Source organism: Solanum lycopersicum, chromosome 1 (genome assembly GCF_036512215.1).
Source record: "Solanum lycopersicum chromosome 1, SLM_r2.1".
In the NCBI taxonomy this organism is placed as follows: domain Eukaryota; kingdom Viridiplantae; phylum Streptophyta; class Magnoliopsida; order Solanales; family Solanaceae; genus Solanum; species Solanum lycopersicum.
Genome location: NC_090800.1, coordinates 74,905,639 through 74,930,163, shown reverse-complemented (window position 1 = coordinate 74,930,163; position 24,525 = coordinate 74,905,639). Strand labels below are relative to the sequence as shown.

The window sequence follows — 24,525 nt, the reverse complement described above, 5'->3', positions numbered from 1 at the left end:
TTATTTATTTTGAATTCATGTAACAATTTTTTCATAAAAACACATTATCTTTTGGACGAAAAAGTGAAAAATACTAATGCATTATGGAAGTAGACCAAGGACTTCACGATGATTCCGGCACACGTATTTCGTTCACCGATAAAAAAAAACAAGTCAAATGCATCATGGAAATTTTAAAAGAAAAGAAGAAGATTAAAGTCTACATAACACAAAAGAAGGTTCAACATAAATAAAAAGTAGTTCTCTCTCGTACCCTACATAGTTCAACTAGAGACCTAACGTGACCAATTAAGGCAACAGTTCAATTCCACCAAATTTAAATTACTGATGGAACTATATGTTAGAAGCACTTGCTGGAGGAACATAATATGGCCAGCTTAGCATAAAGAAAATGGTAAAACTAAAACTGCCACATGCAGAAAAATCGTCAAGTACTGGATTCTAATTGCTATCTGGTGCGTGTGCGTCAACACTTGCCTCTTGCTTGACGTCCAGGTTTTTCAGTTTTGATTCTAGTTCATCCTCAACGTCCTCATCTCCAGATTCTTTCTCCTCGTCACCCTCGTCTTCTCCTTCCGGGTCATTATCTTCCAGGGATGCAAGCATTTCAGGAGATTTCTTGAAGATCTCTTTCAACTCGTCAACGCCTTCTTCTGAGATGAAATTCCCATTAACATTTAGTAATTTAAACTCATCTTTCTGCAGCACAGTTTGAGCCAGCACCCTAGCCCCAGCCCTCCTTAGTGCATTGCTGCTCATATCAACTTCAGTCAGATGTTTGTGTCCTTCCAATGCCTTGGCAATCTGAATTACACCTTCATCCTTGAGTTCATTCTCACCCAAGCTTAACTTGGCAAGAAGCTGCTTTGCAGCTATACAAGAAGCTATTGCTGAAGCAGCTTCAGCAGTTATATCATTACCTGCCATCTCCAAGACAGCAAGTGAAGGGGCTGAATCTTTAAGAGCGTTAGCTATTGCAATTGCTCCTTCATCCTCTAAATTAAGGTAGCTCAGGTAAATTTCCTTAAGATTTTCATGTTGGCTGAGTGCCTTGCTCAACACAAGACCAACTTCTGGACCAAACATATTGTCTCGCAAATCAAGCTTCTTCAAATGGGAGCACATCCCAAGTGCTTCGCACAAGGCACTCCCTCCTTCAGAACCTACCCTGGTAGAAGAGCACCTGAAATCTTCCAATAAAGGAGAGCGCTTCACAATTTCCGCAATCGCAACAGCCCCTTCATCACCAGTCATATTATTATGAAAATGAAGAATTTTAAGCTTCTCGGTGGAAGGAACTAGCTCGCTAACAGCATTTGCAGCTTCCTGTGAAATCCCATCATTCATCAAAAATAATTCTTCCAAGTTGGTTTGAGACTGAAGGAGCTTTCCAAATGCCCTAACTCCCTTCTCACCAAGAGCATTATCAGAGAGATTCAGAAACTTCAAGTTAGAACCTTCTAGAGCTTCTGAGAATATATTCATGACATCAAGTGCTTCAGCCTCATTTCTTCCGGCAACAAAATCTGACAAATCAACTTCCTTCAACTGATCCTTCAAGGTTGCCAAGATAGGGCCTGCAATACGTGCTGCATCTATACCAAAGCTTCTATTGCTGAAACAAATTTTGCTGTAAGAGTTTCCAGGCTCTTTTAATGGCTTTAAAAGTTCTTGAGCCTCTTCCGCTTCAATAAAAGCCCTTTTACCTTTTGAGATATCAAAAAAGGTCTCCTGAACAGTAGGAACTACCTCAGAAATCGAAATTTCCTTGTCCTCTGATTTGGGAGTCTTTTTTAGAATTTCCAGGATAAGCTTGCTACATTCCCTGGCATAAAGTTGCACAGCAGAACTTCCATCACCATCAGGCTCCTTCTCATAATGTTGATTAGCAATGGTAAAAGCTGCATCTTCAATTTCTTCAGCATTTTTGGCAGCCTCTTCCTTGGATAGACTGCGGTACTTGCGGGTGAAAATGGTTGGACTAGAAAGATTATTCGTCATTCTTTCCACCAGCATTTTTCTTGTGTTCTCACTTGGAGGCCACAGTTTAATTGAAAACGGTCTGCGCTGAGAGTTATCTGTTGTGGCATCCATTGGCAGAAAACCTAGAGTGAAAGGAATATAGTGAATCGTGTCTTTAGTTTCTATAGAAAAATAAAGTGATTATCTTTCAAGAAATATAACCACTATAAGATTAAGCTCTGGCAGTTAAAAACATAACAACCAAAAAACAAAGTACCAGGCAAGAAACAATTCGTGCACACCTACAAGAAAAACTTAACATAAAGCGAATCAAATTTCAAGAGCTCAAATTCTTCGTCATAGAAATCAGATATAATTGTTTGACAACTCAATATTTTCGCCACAAAACACCAAGCAGGTGTCTAAAAGAACGGGAAAGTTTCTACAGTCATCCATCATCAAAAACGAGATTGAATTTTCTCTCATTTTATAACCACCTTGCAATGCACCATATTCATATCCAACAATGTAAAAAAAAACTCAAAAACCAAAAATGGTACATTCCCAGGTATATTCACATTTCACACTATAACACAAAAAAACTTTCTAGGATACAAAAAAAAATACCACACATTACCAAGGAATCATATGAGCAGAACAGAGCAACATATATACAATTTACAGAGCCGCTAAAAACACCAGAAACTTGTAATACAAAACAAAAATCCTTCTTTTTCCCCTACAAACAAAGAAATTTCACGAGAAAAATAAAAACTTTATACCTAACAGTGGGGGTTTGTAGAGTGTAGTCCTCCTCCCAGTAATTGCAACCTCTACTCTACCAACCCCAAAATAATAAACATAAAAAAACTACATAAAAGCAAAAACTAAAGCACATTAAACAAGAAAAAATACTAAAATCCAGCACAGATCTGTGAAATCACATGACCAAAAAAGTTGACTCATACAGAGCATAACCGCGAAAACCCTAAAAATCAAGAGAAAAAGAAAATTACTTTTGGGGATTTTTCTAATTACCGTTGGAGTGAGTGTGTTGTAACTCACCGGCAAACAACGAGAGAGAATGTGTGAGTTCGACGCGCCGCCGGAGAGAGTGGAAGTGAAGAAAATCTCAACTGAAAATGAAGTTAGCAATGTGTGCTGTGTGTTGTGTGGGAACAGTGTTTTTATATTCGACTATCTTGTACTCGAGAGATAACCTAATGTAAAAAAAATATATATATATTTTGAATAATAACTTTTTTTCTTAGTTTAAAATAAACAAATCATTCAAAATCAAAGAATTGTTGGATTTCTTTTTCAAAATATTTTTTATTTAATGAGAATAATTATTACAAAATTAAGCTCATAACAATATAGTTATAAATTGAAAATGGCAAGACATGAAGATAAAGGAGATAATTCTTTTTCTATTACGGTGTATTTTATAAGTATGAAATATTTATATTTATAGATTCAAAAAATCACTCATAAAATAATCTATATGTATAACAGGAAAGGTGATAGTGCTTTCGCGTAAGCGCCACAAAAAATAATATTTTTTTAAAAATAAAAGTTATAAATTGTATTTGAAAAAACTCGTGTATTGATAGTTAGTCATAATTATCAATCCATCAATATATATATATATATATATATATATATAGGTGATAGCGCGCCAAAAAAATAATATTTTTTTAAAATAAAAATTATAACATTGTTTTGAAAAAAAATAAGACATGTTTATTGGTAGTTAGTCGAGGGCTTTTAATCTTTATTTTGAAAAAAATAATTGTAATTTTACTTTTTAAAAATATTATTTTTATAGTACCTACGTGTCAACGCTACAAAAAATAAAATTACAAAATTGTATTTGAAAAAAAAAAACACGTATATTATTAGTTAGTCATATGGGGTTTAATTTTTATTTTGAAAAAAATAATGGTTATCCAACTAAAAAGTTTCAAAACTTCCTACTACACTTCTATTTCTACACAAATTGAAATTTTCTAAAATTAAAGTGCTACTCTTTTAACTTTTTCGTGTTTATATTGTCGAATTTAAAAGTGAGAATATAACAAATTTTGTTCACTATATTAATTTATATCTCTTATTATTATTAGATTTTTATCTATCATAAACATAGAAAGCAATAAATTATGTTCATCATAATATTACTTTAAACAATATCATAATTTTAAGCCATTTAGGCTTTAGCAAATTTAAACTATTCACGAGATTATATGATGTTAGTGAGCAATTTAATATGTTAAATATTAATATTAAAATGCTAATAAACTAACATCTAACAAGATTAAATTAAGTTAAAATTTGCAATATAACTATAATTACACGTAATACAATAACGTCTCATTTTCATGATTTCATCTATATATTTTCTTATACAATTAAAATTTAATATGTCCAACACATACATTGAGTAAATTTAATATAACGGTTGTATTAACTATGATTATTTTTACATATGCGTCGATTTTTTGTTCTACTTTTATACAAAATTAATACAATATATAATATTTTGAATCTTCTAATTTGGAATAAAAATGTTTAAATATTATCATAATTATGAAATCAAATATTTCATATGAAGTGCTAGGTTAATAAATTATTAACATAGATTTTTTATTCAAACGACATAAAAAAAAATAAAGTACAAACTTATAAGTTTTTTGAAGTACTCATGTTTCATCAAAGATATAATAATCATAAAAAACATAGTATCCTTAAAAAAATCAATATAATATATATATATATATTCTTAAAAGCATGAACTCCTAACTTAATGTTAAATTACTATGATATTCTTAACTTAGGTTGTGAATTTTTAAAAAATTGTGATTTTTCGATAAATTGTGACTTTTTTGAAAGGAGTGCGATTTTTCAATGAGTTATGACCAGTGGCGGATTAGATAAAAAGAAAAATACACAATAAATATCATCTATAAAGTAATATTAGTGAGATACATCTAATTACATAATTGAACCTCATCAAATTAAAATAAATATACACATCATTACATTTAATTAATAAAAATAAAAATTTGATTTATCTTTTTATTAGCTTATATTTCCCTTCTACTTATTGTTTTGTAAATATATTAAGTTCAAAATCACCCTATTAAAGAAACGATGCAACAACATTAGTTTTTCTAAAAAAATATATATGTTATATATATACTACAACAATATAGAGTTGCTTATATACATTGAGTTGAAGAAGGGCAGACACAGAATTTGTGTGTATTTATTGTGTATATTAATGAAGGAGAATAATATACATGTTATTGATTTAACTTTGAATTATAAATATTCATCTGAACGTAAGCATGTACCTAATATACATAACAATGATACAATCCAGTTATATGACTATTTAGATGAAAATTGAGTTAATCAGAAACTAAAAACATATATGCATATGTAAAAATATATTTTACAAACAATAAAAGTAGATGTATATAGATACATCATATATACATGATTATATATAATTTATACAATATCTATACATTGCATATAATATGACCATTTTGTTGAATTATTTTTGTCACCTATACAGTTATATAAGAAGCCCTATATATATATAATTTGTTGCTATTTATTTATTCTTATTTTTTTTGTTTCTTAAAAGAAAAATATTAAGGGTAAAAAAAAATAATTACATGATGGGGCGCAACCTCCCGCTAATAGTAAAAAAAAAAATTAACGGCCTACTAATTGAACTACTAAGATTTTTCTGCCTACTAATTGAACTATTAAGATTTTTCTAATTTTTTTTTACTTAATTACTTAATCAATATAACAGAAATTTGGAAGAGAATATCTGTCGAGCAACAACTGTGGCTACATGATTAGAACATAATGATTTATTGATGTATTCATATTTAATTACTAAGATTTAGCTGGCACCAATATAATTGACTTCATAACCAGAAAATTTAGGCATTTGTTTTGAATCAAATATTAAATCGCAAGAAGCTAAATACATATTTAAATATTAAGCTTTTGTATATATATTCGAACAATTCAATTGATTAAATAAAATCACGCGTTGTACTCAAGGTGCGTATCTAAAAGGGTGGTATGGGTTCATATGAACCATGCTCTCCTCTCTAAATCATATGTAGTAGTATTATAATTTTAAAAAAATATATTTAAATATAGATATGTAAGTCTGCGTTCAAAGTATCATATACTAATACAATGATGATTAAGTATATGCACCTCCCTAGGCGAGGATAGAAATTTAAATTTTATATCAATTTTGTTTTTTTAATAACACCTCCCAAAGTATTATCTGCTGCACTTTTGACATTTCAACTATTTTTTTTCTTTACTCTTTCAAAAAATTTCAAATGTGTTAGCATCAAAAAATTCTAAAAAATTTAGTAAGGTAAAAATTCAATATAATTAAATTAAATATGTATATTAAAATTTAAAATAATTAGTATCATATCTTTTGACCTTTAAAAATATAATGGGTTCATATTAAAAACCTAAAAATCAAATCAATAAAGATTATATTTAAGATACATTTTTTTCGAATCATGCCCATTTGAGTGTAGTGGGCGTGTTTTCCTTCTCTTTTTTTTTGGGTTTTCCATTCGATATACGAAGCTCACATTCGATGATAACGCTCTCAACAAAATTTTCTCTTTTCACCCCGAGCTCAAATTTAAGACTTCTAATTAGTGCACCACACGGCGCGCGTGTTTTAATTTCCACAAGTAAACTAGGCTTTGGAGTTTTAGTATGTGGGTCCCACCCTATGCACCTTCCTCCGCTACTACTCGTTACAATTTCTTATACTATAATAGTATTTAATTTCGCTCAAACCGCGTAAGTTATTTGTTTAAGTAAGTTAGCTGTGCATTTTATTTTATGTATACATATATATATAGCTTTCTCCTTCTACTCAATACACACAACATAAAGAAGCAAAGAAACAACTTGAAAAAGCATATTTACTTTCTCTCAATTTTCAATATTTGACATGCAAGAAAAGTTGAGAATGCATAGGAATAGATCGATGGTAGCTCGTAGAGCTTGGAATGTTGTCCGATTAGCCTTGTTATGGGCGAGAAAAGGTGGCATTTTCAAGTACAAACATCTCCGTTTGCTTCCTAAATATATTAAAAGTCTCCGTTATACCAATGATAATGATCACTCACCATATTATGGTGAGCGTGAGTTTTCGTTTGATGATACACCTACTATTCATGTTAAAATGCATCGTCCTGCTTCCTTGCGTTTCAAGATGCCAAACATCCCCTGCATCAAACCTCAAGTCGATTCTGACTTTGAACACGATGATGAAATGAACAATGATGCTCCTAAGAAGAGCTTCTTGAATACTCAGAATGAGAACTGTGATGAAGCTATTGATATGAAGGCAGAAGAGTTTATTGCAAAGTTCTATGAGCAAATAAAACTTCAAAGACAAATATCATATTTACAGTAATTAAATACTACATGCAAACCTTCAATTTCATATTTTCTTTGTTTAAATTACATAGCACTAGTTTGTTGTACATAGAAGAGGTACTCCATCTATCCATTTCACATTAATGGTAAAATTAGAGTTTTTGGTATAGTTGGTATGTCTTTAATTTAATGTAAAATTAATAAATTTTAAAATGTTTAGATCAAATCATAAAGAACAAATTGAAACGAAGAAAGCATATGCGTCTAGCTAGATTCTGCTAGCAAATGGGATGCTACATTCATAGAACCTCATAAAACCATATGAATCAATTGCATAAGTAATTAGAGAATGAATATATCAATAGAGAATGTAGATGTAAATTAAGAATATTCACACGATGTAAAATATAGCTATTCCTCAGTCCATTTTAATTGATATGTTACGCTTAGTACCGTAAGTTATTATTTTTTACATATCAATATATGATGAAAAAGCACACCGTAAAATATTAGTCAAACTTCTTATATTTAACTCTAAAAAATAATAACAACGAAAAGTAGATGAAGGGAGTACTATATTAGAAAACTCTTTACGAACTAGAGAATGATATCTCAATTCACTAATAAAAATATAAGAAAATTCATTGAAATTTATACACAAGAAAAATAAAAAATTTCACAGAACATAATATTAAAAATTGGTGTAGTCTGTAAATATATATATATATATATATATATATATATATATATATACACACACACACTATCCCATCAATAATAAACCACAATAAAAGACCACCATATCTTTTTCTTTTCCATAAAAAAAAAATATTTCCCTGTGTTACTGACTTTGCTGTTATATACATGTAAATGTGTTTGTTACTGCAATATTCTCCCCTATACAATTTGTTTCTCCTTACTATTTGGATTATTTTTTAAATATTTAAATTATTTATGTGACAAAAAATAATTTCTGTAGTTTCTAAATATGTAAATTTTATTTTTTAAACAATTAAAAATTCTATATTTAAATGCACACTAAATATTATTTAGTTTGATCGTCGTATTTAGAATTAAGCTAAATAAATTTAAAAAAAAGTTGAAGTTTAGCAAAATAAAAAAAAATTATATACTTTATATTATTTTAATAAATTTTATGTTTCTGCCACAACTTCTACGAAGCTTCAATTTGAGCCTTTGGATTTTCTTTCAATCAATCGCCGCATTAATCATACGTACTAATACTAAGTAGAGGACAAGAATGGCAGCATATTATATTTCATGAACAACCACATAAAGCACAGATTATTCTATAAACATTATATTAAAATACACTCACTATATATTGTTGTGTCTTTCAAACACAAGAATAAATTAATTTATTAGGAACGTAACGGTTAGGAGGGGCCAGGAAGGACTTTGCTTGTTGTTATAAGAACAAAAAAAGTCTATGGTTAAAGCAAAGTTTTCAACAAAATCAAACCTAACAAATTAAATGCCTTTAATTCAAAGTCACATCAATAGTTGATTGGTCCCTAAGTTAATCATTGGTTTTGCTCTACACATGCCCAAAATGACCATTCCAAAGCTATCATCAATGTTACGTAGAATGTTAAAATTAAAAAGTTATCAAAATAAAAAATATATATATATATTTTTTCATTTAGACAGATTGAAAAAGGTAATACAAACAATTCTTTTTAATCATGCCTCCCTAAGAGTTCCTATGCATGCATATTTTTGCTTTCTTAGTGATTTGAATTCACAATCTTAGAATTAGAAGCGAGAGATGTTTATCTGAATAACTCACCCTTGTTTATAACGGACAAATTAAGACGAAAAAACTATAAAATTTTTATTATCGATAAAGTAAATGTGCATGCCTATACATATATACAAACAACTTGTATATGATGATTGGTGTATATAATACAACTTGTAGAAGCTAGCATGCATGAACTCGGTGGATTACAAGTTCCAATATCAACAAACAATCTGTATGCTATATATACATGTATCAAGTCTATTTTGGATCCGGCTCCTCTCCATTTTTCTTCTCTCCATTTTCTTCAAGTTCTTTATTTGGATTAATGACACGTGTCATAGGTTAAAATAAATGGTTAAAATTTAATTTTTCAAAGTTAACCTCTAATTATGATTTTAATTAATAAATACATTATATGTCAAGTATTAAAATTATTATAATCTCACAATTTTAGCAACATATTATCTTGTCCATAAATATAGAAAAAAAAGGTTTTATTCCTTTTTTCTTATCGTAGGATCCTTTTTTTTCGTTTATATAAAAAAAAATTTATTGTAATATTTTGTTAAAAACATATTGATTCGTTATTAATAAATTACCTAGTGATAATTAAACCATTTTAATAAACTAACTTCAATTTCATAATAAGAATACAAATACGGTGATACCAGTACATAAGATAGTTAATTATAGTTTCTATACTTCTATTCAGTTAATTAGATAAAAAGATTATTTTAAAAAAATCTTACGTATAAAAGAAATTTAGGAAGAAAATGTTTGTTCCCTATATTTATGGACAAGATAATATGTTGCTAAGATAGTTATATTATAATAATTTTTAATACATAATATATGATGTACTTATTAAATCATGGTTAGAAATTTACTTTGGAAATTAAATCTTAACCATTTCTTTTAACCTATGTGTCACTAATCCAATAGAAACTTGGGGAAATGAAGAAAAGCTGCATCCGTCTATTTTAATTGAAATCGGTTATAAGGATTTTCAAAATATATTAAAATCAAATAAAGCTATGCATGCTTAAGATCATGGAATATGCTAATATTAGACGGCAAACATTTAATGACACTATCAAAATTTTATTTATGTTTATGTTGGGTTTCATTTATTCGGCAAAGAATAGACAAAAGGTGTACTCTTATATCTTATTTATGTGTATTATGATATATTATATTAACATTATGTTACAAAAATGTCTCGATCCAAAATCTCATTAAATCGTTTGTTGGTATTGTTGTTGTCCCGCAAAAGCATGAAAACGTTATGGAAAATTCCACAACAAAACTAAAAGAATGAAATAAGTTGGCCCAAACATATATAGCAGTGGGCAGGAAACAGGGGCAAGTGGGGGACTACATGTATAATTAGGTACCGAGCGCGTTAGTGATTTATTCGAACTCTTTTAATTTGATGAAAAATTATATTATTTATATATATTTAAAATTATATTAATATAATTGTAATAGAATATTAAATTTCTTAAAACTTTTTCATGTGTAGACTTTTTTATATTTTGAACAACTTAATAAAAATTCAAGACTACTCTATTAGCTGAGACAATAGCCACACTACAAGACAATAAATCAACAATGCCAGCATTTAATTAGTAATTAGTTTGTCAATAAATGATTTACAAATGATGAACAAACACTCTTCTATCTTAATGAAGAGATTTTTGAGATTGTATTCTTTGAATATGAAGTTATTTTATTAGAAAATATTTTACCCTCAATATAATATTTTTCTACGTGAATCCAAATTTAATCTTAAAAAGTGGAACAAACTTCTCTTTCGATGTTTTGTTTTGCTACAGAAATTGGAATATATTTGGGGCCAAATATATGTCAGCCAACAAATTAAATGTGAAGCCATTAATGCGGCTACATGATTGGAGAGAAAAATGTATTCCTATATAATTGATCATGATTACCTAATGTTAGACAAATTTAAATCAAAGTTGTAGCTGGCAACAATTAGCTTTCATATATGTATAGTACTTTTCTTGATCATAATTCATAACCTATATCACTAGACTAATTACATATTAAAATGTATAATTTGAATTTTATGAGACTAAAATTCTAACCATTTTAAAGTACTAATTCTGAATCAATAACTTATATTTTATTAAATAGTTCCTTTTAAAAGATAAATGTCATTTTTGGATCAAAATTATTCAGTTCAGTAAAATTTGTAGTCTCCGACGGATATAATATATTAGTACTCATTATATATGATAATAGATGAGTGTGGAAATAATTAAAGTTTTGATAAATTTATAGAAAGTAGAAATCTAAAAAAGATGGATATTTTATATGTATTTGAATTGAAATAGGAAAGAAAATAGAGGGATATGAGCTAGGTCGATTAATTAGAAAATACTTATTGTTGCTACTTGTTAGCTGCCAACCTCTCGAAGCTATCATGCGTAAGAAAATAGATCGACTATCGAAGATATTTTATATTATTTTGCCTACATTGATTTTAACACAAGTAGGTGAGTTATTTCAAATATTTAATAATTTCTAAACCCTTAAAATTGATAAATTAATGTGAAGGTATATATCAATTAACTATAATTATGTCATAAAATGTTATTTTAATTATCTTGTAGTGTTATTATGCGTGTTCATAGGTCGGAAATCACTTATAACCAATTTAATAGATTTTTAAATTATTAAAATTAAATCAGACCAAATATAATATACATTCATCAGTTTGATTGCTATCGATTTTGATTTAATTGTTAGATATGAATCATACACAATAAAAATAATAATGATTCACTCAAAAGAAAAAGAGAAAAGACAACAATTCATTCGTAAGAAAATCAATTATCTTTGTGCCATGAAGAACTCCAATTATGTTTACTCCTGCTTATTTAATATATTAAAACAAACATAAACTTGCATAAACTATCAATCGCACAAATAACACATCATATCTTATTCTTTTTCTTTATAACACTGCAATTTTTCCCATAATATACAAATAATATATTATGTATATATAATCATAAAAATATATGTATATAATTTATTTGTACGATTCAATTGAGAAATATCATTATCAAAATCAAATTCAAAATAATGATTATTAATTTTTTAAAAATCAAATCAAATAAAAAATAACATATTAAAATAATTTTTTATTCGAACCGCGAATAAAACCATGTATAAGCTATTTGTTGTTTTTCCCTGATTGCGCAGCGTACAAGGCGTGTGTCCCACCAGTTTGCACCGCCCACAGAACATATGCCAGCCTTAGCCCTTAATTAGGAGTTGGACTTGGTCACTTTGGGTCCCATTAATTCATTTCGTTATTTCCACTCAAAACGCGTTACTTTGAGTTCACTCTCATTTCTCCAACTTCTTAGCTGTGCATTATTTTAAATGTATGTATATATAGCATTATACATCTCCACACAACTACATCAAAAAAAAGCTCATAAACATTGAACAAAAAGCAAAAGAGATTATCCAAAAGACAAAAGTGCATACACTTTCTCTTTTCTTTTTCAAGTTTGTTATCTTCTACGCTTTTTAAACTACAAGCTGCAAAGATGCAAGAAAAGTCGAAAATGCAGAGGAAGAGATCATTGGTTGCTCGTAGAGCTTGGAATGTTCTCCGACTAGCCTTGTTATGGGCGAGAAAAGGTGGCATTTTCAAGAACAAACACCTTGTGGATCTCCGTTTGCTTCCTAAATATTTTAAAAGTCTTCGTCATACCAATGATCACTATGGGACACTGCATTATGGGGAGCGTGAGTTTTCCTTTGATGACACCCCTGTCTTTCATGTTAAGATGCATCGTCCTGCTTCCTTGCGTTTCAAGATGCCTAACATTCCCTGCATTAAACCTCAAGTCGACTTTGACTTTGACTTTGAGCGCGAGGATGAAATGTACAATGATAACAATAATAATAATAATGATGACGACGCTCCTTGGAAGAGCTTCTTGACGACTGAATGTCAAGAGGATGAGTATATGTATGAGGAGATCGTTGCTAGTGGCGATGATGAAGCTATTGATAGGAAGGCAGATGAGTTCATTGCGAAGTTCTATCAGCAAATGAAGCTGCAAAAACAATTGTCGTATCTACAATACCATGAAAAGCTCGCTAATTAATGGAGGAGAGAGCTGCAGACGTTCATTATTTCTTGTATCCAAACCTTGCATTTGTATTCTCTCTGTATAGGACATTTTTGTAGATAGATGAGGTATTCCATTCAAAAAATGCAAAATAAAAATGTATCAAAGTTCGAGCTGATATTTATTTGGATTATTTTTCTTGGTTTCTGATTCAATTTTGAAGTTTGTTGAGTGAACATTGTATTTCTTATAAGAAGGTTCGTTCAAACTATAGAATCCATGCTGCAAGGGCTTTTACACTCCAACATGTTTTCATGTTTCAAAGTTTCTGGCTGTAATACAATCAGTTTACCAACATTTTGGTCACTCATTGTATCATAAATAAAACAAAATGACATAATTTCACAACATAATCGGGTTTCCATTGAGTCTGATCTGAATGAGCAGTAAATGTATAAAGCACTGCCAACCTCTAAACAATTCTTAATTTTGAAGGGGGGAAAAAAGAACAAAAATGAGGTGACAACCCAAATGCAGTAGAGAACTAAAGCACTCAAACTATATCTTCAAAATTATCTATCGTCAACAAGGTTGGCGAATAACAAGAAGATGGGTATCAGCTAAGCCACTTCCAAATGATTGACAGCCATAGCACGCAGCTTCATACTTGAGGGGGCTTTGTGTCGACAGGCAGAACAAAAAATGTGCATCCACATTAATCTCACGACAAGCTTAAGAGAACGGGGAGGTTCACACCACAAAATCAGATTACCTGCAATCAAAATCACAAGCTAGATTCAATTATTGGAAAGAAATTAAGCATGGGACGGAAATCAACCAGGAAAACATTGCTTGGACACAGGAGACCCACTAGACCACTAATTTCGAATTTTACTTTACCCCCCTTTTCCATCAATTTCCAGTGAAAAAAATTGTTCAATTTGCATAGGGGATACTTTCTGAAACTTCATGTACCTTGTGAGCAAAAAGTTATCCAACTAGTTAGCGCTGATGTTTTGCCTATATGCTTCCATTCTGCTGACTCCTGACGTAAGCTTCTAACTGTCCTGTTGCTGCCATGATAAGACCTACAGTACAATGAGATTTATAAGTTATTTCTTCTACTGCTGGTAATGGTCTCACATCATCAAATTAAAAAAAACAACTTGCAAACTCGTAGAATCCTGTTCTGGTACTGCAATGACGCAGTTCCATCATACAATGTAGCTTCTCTGTACTACTAGTCCTAGGGCCACATACAGAAATCAACCAAGAAACCCCTGATGAGAAAAGAAGAAGATATCCCGATCTCTAACAACTATTATGCCTCAATCCAAATAAAAATAAGTTAAACACACATAGATAAGTAATAACAATAATATTAGAAGTTCTATAACAAGACTTAATCCTACTCTCCACTAGTAGATATCACCTATATGAATCTTTTTCTTTTACTGTTTTCTGCATTAATCACGAGAAATTGTAGGTCTTTCACGATAATTTCCTTCCAAGTGATTTAGGTTTATATCACACCTTCACATGCATTATACTGATGGCACTCCATTATATCACAAACAATGAGAAAAAGGAACACTGCTAAAACAATATGGACAACTGCAAAAATGATGACTTTGTCATCTTAAATAGACTATTACATTTTGACTTAGCTGCATTAACACAATCCATTCACAGAAAATGATTCCAGAAACACTAAAATGCAACACCACATGCATGATATATTGCATCAAGTTTGCAGGGTCATATTATAAGTTTATATCAAAACCGAAGTCACAACCGACTAATTCCTACCTAGAAAAGGAGCTGAAGGCCTCCCTGGCCTTGACTTGTATTCAGGATGGAATTGCACACCAACATAAAATGGGTGACCAGGAAGCTCCAATATCTGCATAAAGAATAAGAGGATGAGAAACGGGAGAAATGTTTACAAGCAATAACAAGAATAAAAGCAATGAACTTAAAGTGAACCAATAATCACAGTCTAAAACTAAAGGATTGTAAACAATAATTTTCACCAAATAACAGCAATTAAAGCATGTAGTCCAAAATCAAACCTCCATTCGTTTTCCAGTTTCATCTCTTCCCACAAATGTAAGGCCAGCTTCTTCTAAAATGCCTACAACTTCAGGATTGACCTGCAATATACACCACCATTTTATTCCACGAGGATGACAGCATAATCAATGCAACAAGTATAGGCTTATGCTAACCTCATATCTATGGCGATGTCTTTCATCCACATGCTTAGAATTGTTATACCTGTCCAACAGAAAAGATGTTAACTCTGCATAAGGGAAAACACAAGAATTTACAAGAAAAAATTTCTGTTCTTTGACAGGTAATAATATATTAGAAAAGCATCGACTGGACATGCAACCCATAACTAGAGAGCAAAAAAAAAAACAAGCCAGTACAGATCCACCAAAAAACATCTTAAATCTTGTATCTAAACTACTCTTAGATGGGTGAACGAGAACAAGCTAGTATCTCAATTAGAGCAAATGGGTGAACTATATGATAGGCAACCCACAAACAAGCCTGCAATAAGATCATATCATATGCCCCTGATACAGAGATGACGCGTAGAAATCGGCAATGCTAGACTTAGAGCCTGATAGAATTGACTTAAAAATTGGTAAAATCTACTTTTAATTCATTCTTAGCTTTGGGGAGGCTTTGGCAAAGTTCAAAAAAAAAAACTTAAAATAAGTTTAAAACGACTTGAAAAAATTGAAACTAAAAGTAGGACTGCCCCTACATTTATTTTTCGACTTAAAAGTCATTATAGTTTGACTTTTTTTTATAATTAAAAGTTACATTTTTTTAAGCCAATCCAAACGGGCTTTTAGTTCAAATCCTTGAACTCCATAGAAATCTAATTGATCAAATCTGGTCAAGACACTGTTACAATGAATACATGGCATTTGATAACGTAGAAGTGTGTGAACATATATCTCTTACAACTTTGACATGATACAATCAGGAGTCCGGAAGAGTGTTTTCCTAGATCCAAGCCTCATAGTGCTTCCCATATGTGTTTTTGACCCCTGCATTTTTTTTAAAACCATGATATCAGAAAAGCATAAACAGAGATATATATAAATGAGACAAATACGGTTTCATCTCTTTGAAATATTGAAAAGAGCACACTACCTCAGGCATGAAAATTACAACAAGGTCCGGCGTCTGGGAGTCAAACTCTTCACTATTTGCTTTCTCCAAACCCAAAACCTGCAAAATTCAGAAGATATAATGCCACATCAAAGAAATGGTTAACACAAAATATTCAAATTAGACGTCGAAAAAATCAACTTACAGATCTGGCAAACTCGATTACAGAAATCTGCATCCCTAAACAGATTCCAAGATATGGTACGTTATTTTCCCTAGCATACTTTGCAGCCAATATCATCCCCTTGATCCCACGATCACCAAACCCACCAGGAACCAAGACACATGCTGCACCCTGTTAAGGTTGTTGGTGTCATCTCAATAGCTTGTAAAATGAGTTATAGAGTACTTTATCAAGAAAATGAGTTATACAGTAACAGCTGAGCGCCTCGAATGAAATAATCAGAAACGGTAAGTAGCAGCATAAGATGCGCTCAAACATTTATGTGATCTTAATAATCATAAACATATTTGAGGATAGACCGGTTAGCTAGACTGCCAAAAGCCTTACTGCAGTGGCGCATATTCACATGCATTTTGTAAAGAAAATAAACATTGGGCTTTACTTAACCCTAAAAGCTATAGGTGAGGATTGTCCAAGACTATTTATGGAGACAACAGTCCATTCCCTCAACCAAATTGGCATACTTAACACATCTCAAGCGAGCAATCATGCATACATACCATACGAAAACCATAACCACCACACTAGAAATGATACACCAGAAAAAGAAAAAAGAAATGAGAAATACTGCATTGACAGATGATTCATCTCTCAAAATGCACATGTTAAGAATCCATCATCAAAATTAATTAACTTCTCTTACAACTTAAAAGGATGGTCTTCTAATTCATGTCTAAGAGGGAACTAACACTCTGACACTAAAGAAGCAAACAAGAATGATGAATGACATAATTATTGCTACTAAGCACAGATCAAATTTTACCTTTAGAGTCTTCCAGGCTGTTGCATAAGCTTCTGGGGTCTGATAGATAAAAGAGAAGATAATTACGATCAGAAACTCAAAACAGAACCTAACTAAAAGTAGAGAGAAATCTAAGTACCGATTGAGCACTATCATCTTCAAGATCTGATGCTGCAATCCAGTCAATGGATGGCTTCAATGAACATGCAACACATGCATGCAGAAGGGCCTAAAAATTATGAAGAAAAATTACAAAACCGACAAGTCAATATCATAACATAAATGAACATCGGATAAATGCATGCAGGAGGGCCCATAAATACGCAAAGAAGCAAGGGAAGATAAAGAACTAACAGCTAATCACTCATAAGCATGTTTCTTCTATTTCGAAACTAGAAAGCACGACAATTAGCACAGTGCCATGGGAAAAGCTACTTTCAAAGAAAAGTCAAAGCTATACTCAAATGCTAAACTCTATCATGATCGAATGAAAAAGACGCATCCCAAACACAATATATCATCTTAAATAAAGATTAGGATGGTGCATGTTCTTTGTAGTCTCATATTGTTACCTTCACTACAGATAAGTAAGAATCTGTTAACCCAACATACTTCCCAACCATTGCAATTCTAACCTGCAGAAAAAAAGCAGTTATTCAATTTCAATGTACATATTTGTTAAAAGTACCTATATTGTTTAGATCCTACTAACAGATGTTGTGAGGTTGTCAAAGGTCTCAGCTCTTTTCGTCCACTCCCGTAAATCAACAGGTTTCGCGACGCTGACACAGAAAAAACATTGTGCACCTTATGTCATTCATGAAAATCCAACTTGCTCATTGTAGACCATATCAGTAACAGCCAGTAGAAATAAAGAGAGCAAAATAGTGCTGGAAAATCATAAATAAGAGAACTGCATATAAAATTTATCCAAGTTTTAAAACTATTTTTCTCATTTCAGTAGAACAGTAAGGAAATATGAGATACGAAGAGGACAATCAGATGCTAAATCTAAATTACTGCTAAAAGGGCAACAGAGAGGTAGTTTTTTACCTCATTAAATCCATTTGCTTTAGAATCGCATCATGAGCATTTTGGTTCTGTGACAAATAGGTAACTTTAGGAGCAATATTCATATCATATATGGCAAAGGACAAAGTGTAGCAGTTGGTACACCTACCTGAAGCAAGAGAGGAATATGCCAAATGTTTGGAACATCATGGATATTCAGGATGTTGGCAACCTATAGGGAAGCAGATCAAAACATGAGAAATGAAAAATGACTTCCAATTTTATATGCAAAATCACAGAAGGCCTCACATTAGTTAAAACTTACAGGAACATGACAAAACTGTGAAAGCTTCTGTTTTGTGTTCTCTAGTAAGGGCTGCAACAGAGTAGAAATATCTCATATATTAGCAAAATGTAGTAATAGAAAAACGAAAAATCCTAAAACTAAAGGTTTAAACTAGTTTTCCAAAATTTTTAGTCTCTAAGAGCCTGTTTGGCTCAGCTTAAAAGCTGGTCAAACTGAATTAAAAGCTGGTTTTTGACTTATTTAGCTGTTTGGCAATACTCAAAACAACTTATTTTAAGTTTAAAAAAAACTTATTTTAAGCCAAAAGTTAAAAGCTGGGGTAGGGGTGCTTTTTTTTTCCAGCTTATAAGTTGTTTTAAGTTGACCACATTTTTATCTTTTTGCCCTTAATATTTTTATACAATCTCCAAATTACCCACATAACCCTAACATCTCTTTCTTCTATTTTTCCCTTTTCATGTGTGGATGATAGACAATTACTATTACTAATGAATGAAAATAAAATAAATCTTAAATCTTTCAAGTGATCTATTCAAATTATATATTATTAAAATGTAAAATAAGTTGCACATATAACTTAAATAAAAATTTATATTCCTCTTATAAATAATTTGTGATAATAAAGAAATATGTGAATGATAGACAATTATTATTACCTATGGATGAAACTAAAATAAAATCTTAAATTGTTCTTTAATCTATTCAAATTATATATCTTTAAAATCTATAATAAGTTTATATTCCTCTTATAAATAATTTGTGATGAGAAAGAAATATGTGAATAATAGCAAAATATAATTATTTATGGCTGTTTTAATTAACTTTTATTATGTTAACAACTTTTAAGGGTATTTCAGACATTTTGATTTAAAAAGCTGTTTATCAACACTTATTTGCCAAACACATCAACAACTTTTTTTTTAACTTCAGCACTTTTATCCAAACGCATAACTGCTTATTTTAAAAATAAGTTTCAGCACTTTCAAAAGTACTTTTTTAAAGCTGCTTTTAATAAGCCCATCCAAACGGGTCCTAAGAAACAACTTTTCATGCGTCTAGGTATCACTAATTTACTACATAGTACATACAGAGATAACCTGGTTAATATACTAGTGTGAAGTTCACATCTCATTATATGGCAACTGTTCTGTGGGGAACAAGCTGAAAGAAAGGGAAGGAAAAGGAATGCACAAAGGAGCTATTGTGAGATCTTTACATCTTCTGCGCTCACACTAGGAGAATAGGCTATTGCACAACTATAATGGAAGTCCAAGTGTAAATAAACCCACTCATATCTTCTAGAAAATCTAAAATACAGGAATTTATAGCATAGGGGAAAATAACATACCTGAGCAGACCGGCAAGCTAAAAAGTGGGGAGTCAACCCTAATGCTCTCAATTCCCGCACACTATGTTGTGTAGGCTTTGTTTTCTGCAGAAACATGAAGAACACAATGAGGGGTATATGGAAAGAAAGAACATGTACACAACATTCACATGGTTAAGGCATAGATGTTTCATAGACTATTACTTGCTCACCGACAACACCTAGTACAGGAATAAGACTGACATGAATGAGGCAAAAGTTGTCTTGCCCTGATGACAAAGAAAAAGTTCAAGGAGGGTGAAATGTGAATAAGAAGACATAAATGCATATCAATAAGAGGGCATTACTTGTAGAGAATAATATGGTATATCTTTCTATCATAAAGCAAAATCCTACTTACCAACTGTGAAATACAATTGTCGTAAAGCCTCAATGAAGGGCATCGATTCAATATCACCTAAAAGCAATAACGTAAGAAGTTATTGAAAAGATATGCTGCAATATATATATATATATATATATATATATATATATATTATATTTATAGAGAGAGAGAGAACACAAAACACCAAAAGAGATGGGGAAGAGGACCAGAGCTTTTAGTAGATTAGATGCACCTGTATTCTAGAAGCACTTACCTACAGTCCCCCCCAATTCAATGACACAAACATCTGCAGGTCCCTCCTTCCCATCCACAGGAGTCAGAGATACCGACTCAATCCAATCCTTAATAGCATCAGTGATGTGGGGAACCACCTAGAGAGAGAGAGAGAGAGAGAGCAATCCCTCTGAGTAATAGGTTTCTATGCAGTGATGCACCATATATGATATCAAATGAAAGTAAAATCACCTGAACAGTTTTTCCAAGATAATCACCTTTCCTTTCCTTCTCCAGAACAGACTGGTAACCCACCCAAAAAGGAAAAGAAAAAACTGTCAAACAAATCTCATTCCTGAACAGACGATAGGCATAGATCCATGTGAGACCCATAATCTACATGTATATGTTTATTTATAAGAACCTGATATATCTTTCCAGTGGTAATATTGTTGTCCCTTGTCAATGTCACATCCAGAAAGCGTTCATAATTTCCCAAATCTAGATCAACCTGTTGAAGCACATCAGTATTGTACTAAATAAGAGTACACATCTTTGATGCTTTAGGAGACAGTTTTATCACATAAACAAAAGATATTAAAAGAGAATAGGTAACAACACTATATATCCATTACTAATTCTGAACTATAGAACAGTGTAAACCTAAGATTGTGAACTCTATCTTGTGAATAAGGTACATAAGCAAAGCTTGAGTTCTTTTTAGTGTGTATTAGTATGGAACATTGTTTTTATTTCAATATGGTAGACAACTCCCACACCTCAGGAGCCCGGTGGCCCTTCTCCACTTCATTTGGTTGGTCATTCAAACCTCAACCTTATGGTTGAAGGTGAAGGATCTTTATAAGCTAGTTCTCCCTTTTTATTTGAATTTTATCGCTACGTCTGCACATCTTTTACTTACCACTTCAAGAGAAGTATATCTTAAAAATATCAGCAATCCTTGGTGTACTGGAAACAATATACTTATATGTGGAACAAGTTGGTTCTATGAGATCCAATTGTACAAGGACTCATCAAATTAGGGAATGTTAACCATCGCGTACTGGCTCTCCTGCATGATGCAGGCCATATAAGGTAAAACATATCAAAAAAGTAAAGCATACGATAGGACTATTCAACAAAATTAATTTTCAGTATGCTAATTAATTGTATGAAGATCACATCAGAGTCAAATTTAAGAAGGGCAATAAAAATAGTTTGTCAGTGTAAACAGGGTGAGGAAAGGAAGACCTCTCCACCATCATCAAGCACAAAAACCTCCCCATGCTCAAACGGGGACATAGTGCCAGCATCAGTGTTCAAATATGGATCTGCAAAGATGAAAAAATCTCATGCTTCAGAGATAAACCACAGTAATCAATCAAGATCTATCAGCAGAACAGAACTAAGAAAATGCATGAATAATCATCCTGGCATTCAAGCAGGAAATACGTGTAATAGCCCCCGCGGGGAACCCCCACCAGTAGAATCTCTTTTTATTTGTCTCTGTGATTGGTCTTCCCCACCTAAATACTTTACTTCCTAAGTTCCTATATTCCGCTTAGTGGCATCACGTGCCAAATGAAGGTAAAGATGAATGATAGACAAGATAAGAAGTTAATTCAGCCTTCCAATAGACTAAAATACGCTTCTGGATGCTCAGAGGCGTATCTTATATTTCTATGATACATGTGACTATTCTATTCAAGCCAGAGTCTAACTTCATGGAGTTGTATTAGCAATACACTTGGAACTTTTTTCTTCTGTAAAATTTTAGAGCTAAATACATATGAACAGAATGTGAATACTGAGTACTGACAACATAAAGCATTCACAAACTCCATAACAAGAGCTAATTCTTCACCATGGCCAAAGATCAAATCAACTAAGCAGGAAAGTAAAAATGGGGAAATAAAGGGGATTTGGTCTGACAAAGAATGTTTTCAGAGATAATACTTGATGAAATTAGTTCCCTATGTCCAGTTACCCTGAACTGCGAAAAATAAGACAAAAACACTTCTTTAAATTCTTTTCCAATTATCCTATTCTCTATGCCATATTAGTTGGCTTCAATCATCATCCAAAAGTGTGTATGGTATGACAGAAACTATTGTCAAGGAAAATAATTTCCTTAAAAACATTTTCCAGTCTTAGGATAACCTTGAATTCTGGAAAACATTTCATCCAACAAAAATATTTTGCACAAAAAGAGCAAAATGTCTTTCTTCTTAATGGACAAAGCCATTTTCCTCCACCATTAGTCTATTACATTGTAATCAACACATAGTCAAAATACTCTCATCCTAGTTTATCCTGTATCCTGTATGATTGTCCTCTTCTTGTTCTTGTTTGGATCAATCCATCTTTATGATAATCATATGTCACCAACTTCTGTCCTTTTTCTTTAATAAAACACTTCACCAAATTCAATATACAACCAAACAAGGGAATGATACAGAAATTATCCGGCACACCAAAGACACTGTTATCAACTTTCTAATACAGAAAAATCACGAAAGCATAGTCCTCCTACCTTACTCTACATCATAGAGAATTATCATATACTCCTACACCCAATCAAACACTTGGAAAAATGATCCATTTAAAACATTTTCCACTGAAACACTTCCCTTGAAAACATTCTCCTTCAAACAAAACACACTCAAAAAGCCAAAAAAGGTGCTAAATAAAATCTCCTCTCAGAAGTAGAGTGACCTTGACGCCGCCGCGGTGGAAGTCATCAATTCAAGCCTGGTTATCCTAAAGCCCATGTGAGTTTTTCTTTTGGCTAAATTTTTTGAAAAAAAATAAAAAATTCTACCATCCTTTTAGATTCCTTCCTTATTTTGATTAATATACCGGAATTGATAAAATTAATCCCATAAATGTATTCAGTATAAATACCATGCTCCATAGCAAACGAAGTGAAAAAAATAATGACTTAAAATTTAAGTTGCGTTTCTTATGCCTAATTATCAATTAGAAGATTTAGCTTATACAAATATTATTCAGTTGATTTACAGAAGTGCACAAAACCATAACAACACATGAGATGAAAATGAAGTGCTAAAAAGTGAAAAAACGAACCGATTTTGATAGAGGTAACACGAAGACCACATGCTTTGAGCACAACTCCGATGCTACTTGCTGTAACACCTTTGCCAAGACCACTGACTACACCGCCAGTTACCAAAACGTACTTCATTCTTGTGTGCCTTCTACTGTCTCGTTACTAGGGTTCCGGCGGAGGTTTTGTTGGTCGGAAAACGGAGAGCGTTAACAACAGAGATGAAAAACTGTACGCCAAGTGTCTGTGAAAATGCCTGAGAGAGAAAACTAGTATCAAAAAAGGCAGTGTGTAATCTCGAAGGTATCGACTCTTTTATAGAAGGAGAAAATGGAACCTGAAATTTTGTAGTCAAGTCATTTTCTTCTTTCTTTTATTATATATATAACGGATCAGTCGTCTCTCCATTTTCAGGGCTTCAGTTTCTCTTTTTATTTATTTATTTAAAATTCTTAAAAGGGGTTTTTAACTTTAGTGGATTCGTTGATTTAAAATTAGATTATCCTATGCTATAACTAGGATTATTATAATCTTGGATAAATCATTTTACGAACACAAAGTATAGTTTTTATTAATATATTAAGAATCAGTAAATAATTTAATTTCAATTTTTAAGTCAATGTAAAGAAAAGCGTGTCTTTCTTCTTCTTTTTTTCAAATTAATCATCATATTGTTATATGATTTTTTAAAAGTTATATCGTAAATCGCTACAATCTTCGCATAGCTAGTAAAATTCATCCAAAAGCATCTTATTTTATATAATATCTATAAATATTCAAAATTTCATTGGTATAGAAGACAATTTAATGATT

The 24,525-nt window shown here is 31.5% G+C and overlaps 4 protein-coding genes across 7 annotated transcripts; 2 read left to right on the top strand and 2 right to left on the bottom strand.

Moving 5' to 3' along the window:
* Window positions 1-171: 171 nt before the first annotated feature.
* On the bottom strand, window positions 172-3,176 carry LOC101248044 (RAN GTPase-activating protein 2). 3 transcript variants are annotated; one of them, XM_004229363.5, is made up of 2 exons: window positions 2,979-3,176; window positions 172-2,105 (listed from the first exon to the last, which is right to left on the bottom strand). In XM_004229363.5, the coding sequence occupies exon 2, from the start codon at window positions 2,092-2,094 to the stop codon at window positions 442-444; it is 1,653 nt and encodes a 550-aa protein (XP_004229411.1). In that variant the 5' UTR covers window positions 2,095-2,105; window positions 2,979-3,176; the 3' UTR covers window positions 172-441. The 3 variants fall into 3 exon arrangements, with proteins under 3 accessions (XP_004229411.1, NP_001334927.1, NP_001334928.1); NM_001347998.1 differs by having other exon boundaries at window positions 176-2,105; window positions 3,001-3,122; NM_001347999.1 differs by having other exon boundaries at window positions 176-2,105; window positions 3,028-3,122.
* Window positions 3,177-6,884: 3,708 nt separating this feature from the next.
* LOC101244226 (uncharacterized) lies at window positions 6,885-7,574 on the top strand. The gene has a single exon (XM_004229512.5). The coding sequence runs from the start codon at window positions 6,977-6,979 to the stop codon at window positions 7,442-7,444; it is 468 nt and encodes a 155-aa protein (XP_004229560.2). The 5' UTR covers window positions 6,885-6,976; the 3' UTR covers window positions 7,445-7,574.
* A 5,200-nt stretch (window positions 7,575-12,774) lies between these two features.
* On the top strand, window positions 12,775-13,323 carry LOC101247750 (uncharacterized). The gene has a single exon (XM_004229361.5). The coding sequence runs from the start codon at window positions 12,775-12,777 to the stop codon at window positions 13,321-13,323; it is 549 nt and encodes a 182-aa protein (XP_004229409.2).
* A 364-nt stretch (window positions 13,324-13,687) lies between these two features.
* On the bottom strand, window positions 13,688-24,178 carry LOC101247459 (uncharacterized). Of its 2 annotated transcripts, XM_069299187.1 has the most exons (24): window positions 24,050-24,178; window positions 23,733-23,968; window positions 21,897-21,976; window positions 21,070-21,156; window positions 20,898-20,948; window positions 20,686-20,803; window positions 20,448-20,504; window positions 20,252-20,316; window positions 20,069-20,152; window positions 18,739-18,789; window positions 18,583-18,645; window positions 18,456-18,502; window positions 18,115-18,184; window positions 17,975-18,037; window positions 17,542-17,631; window positions 17,424-17,462; window positions 16,622-16,771; window positions 16,459-16,536; window positions 16,267-16,352; window positions 15,516-15,564; window positions 15,360-15,440; window positions 15,097-15,190; window positions 14,263-14,375; window positions 13,688-14,059 (listed from the first exon to the last, which is right to left on the bottom strand). In XM_069299187.1, the coding sequence occupies exons 2-23, from the start codon at window positions 23,848-23,850 to the stop codon at window positions 14,308-14,310; spliced, it is 1,689 nt and encodes a 562-aa protein (XP_069155288.1). In that variant the 5' UTR covers window positions 23,851-23,968; window positions 24,050-24,178; the 3' UTR covers window positions 13,688-14,059; window positions 14,263-14,307. The 2 variants fall into 2 exon arrangements, with proteins under 2 accessions (XP_069155288.1, XP_004229408.1); XM_004229360.5 differs by having other exon boundaries at window positions 23,733-24,135.
* Window positions 24,179-24,525: the final 347 nt, after the last annotated feature.

Coding starts and splice junctions, on each gene's coding strand:
- LOC101248044 (XM_004229363.5), bottom strand. CDS start 2,094: ATGGATGCCACAACAGATAACTCTCAGCGCAGACCGTTTTCAATTAAA.
- LOC101244226 (XM_004229512.5), top strand. CDS start 6,977: ATGCAAGAAAAGTTGAGAATGCATAGGAATAGATCGATGGTAGCTCGT.
- LOC101247459 (XM_069299187.1), bottom strand. CDS start 23,850: ATGAAGTACGTTTTGGTAACTGGCGGTGTAGTCAGTGGTCTTGGCAAA. Junction 15,565..16,266: donor GATTGTATCATGTCAAAGTT/GTAAGAGATATA, acceptor TCTGTTGGACAG/GTATAACAATTCTAAGCATG. Junction 15,191..15,359: donor AAACTGGAAAACGAATGGAG/GTTTGATTTTGG, acceptor TTCTTTATGCAG/ATATTGGAGCTTCCTGGTCA.
- LOC101247750 (XM_004229361.5), top strand. CDS start 12,775: ATGCAGAGGAAGAGATCATTGGTTGCTCGTAGAGCTTGGAATGTTCTC.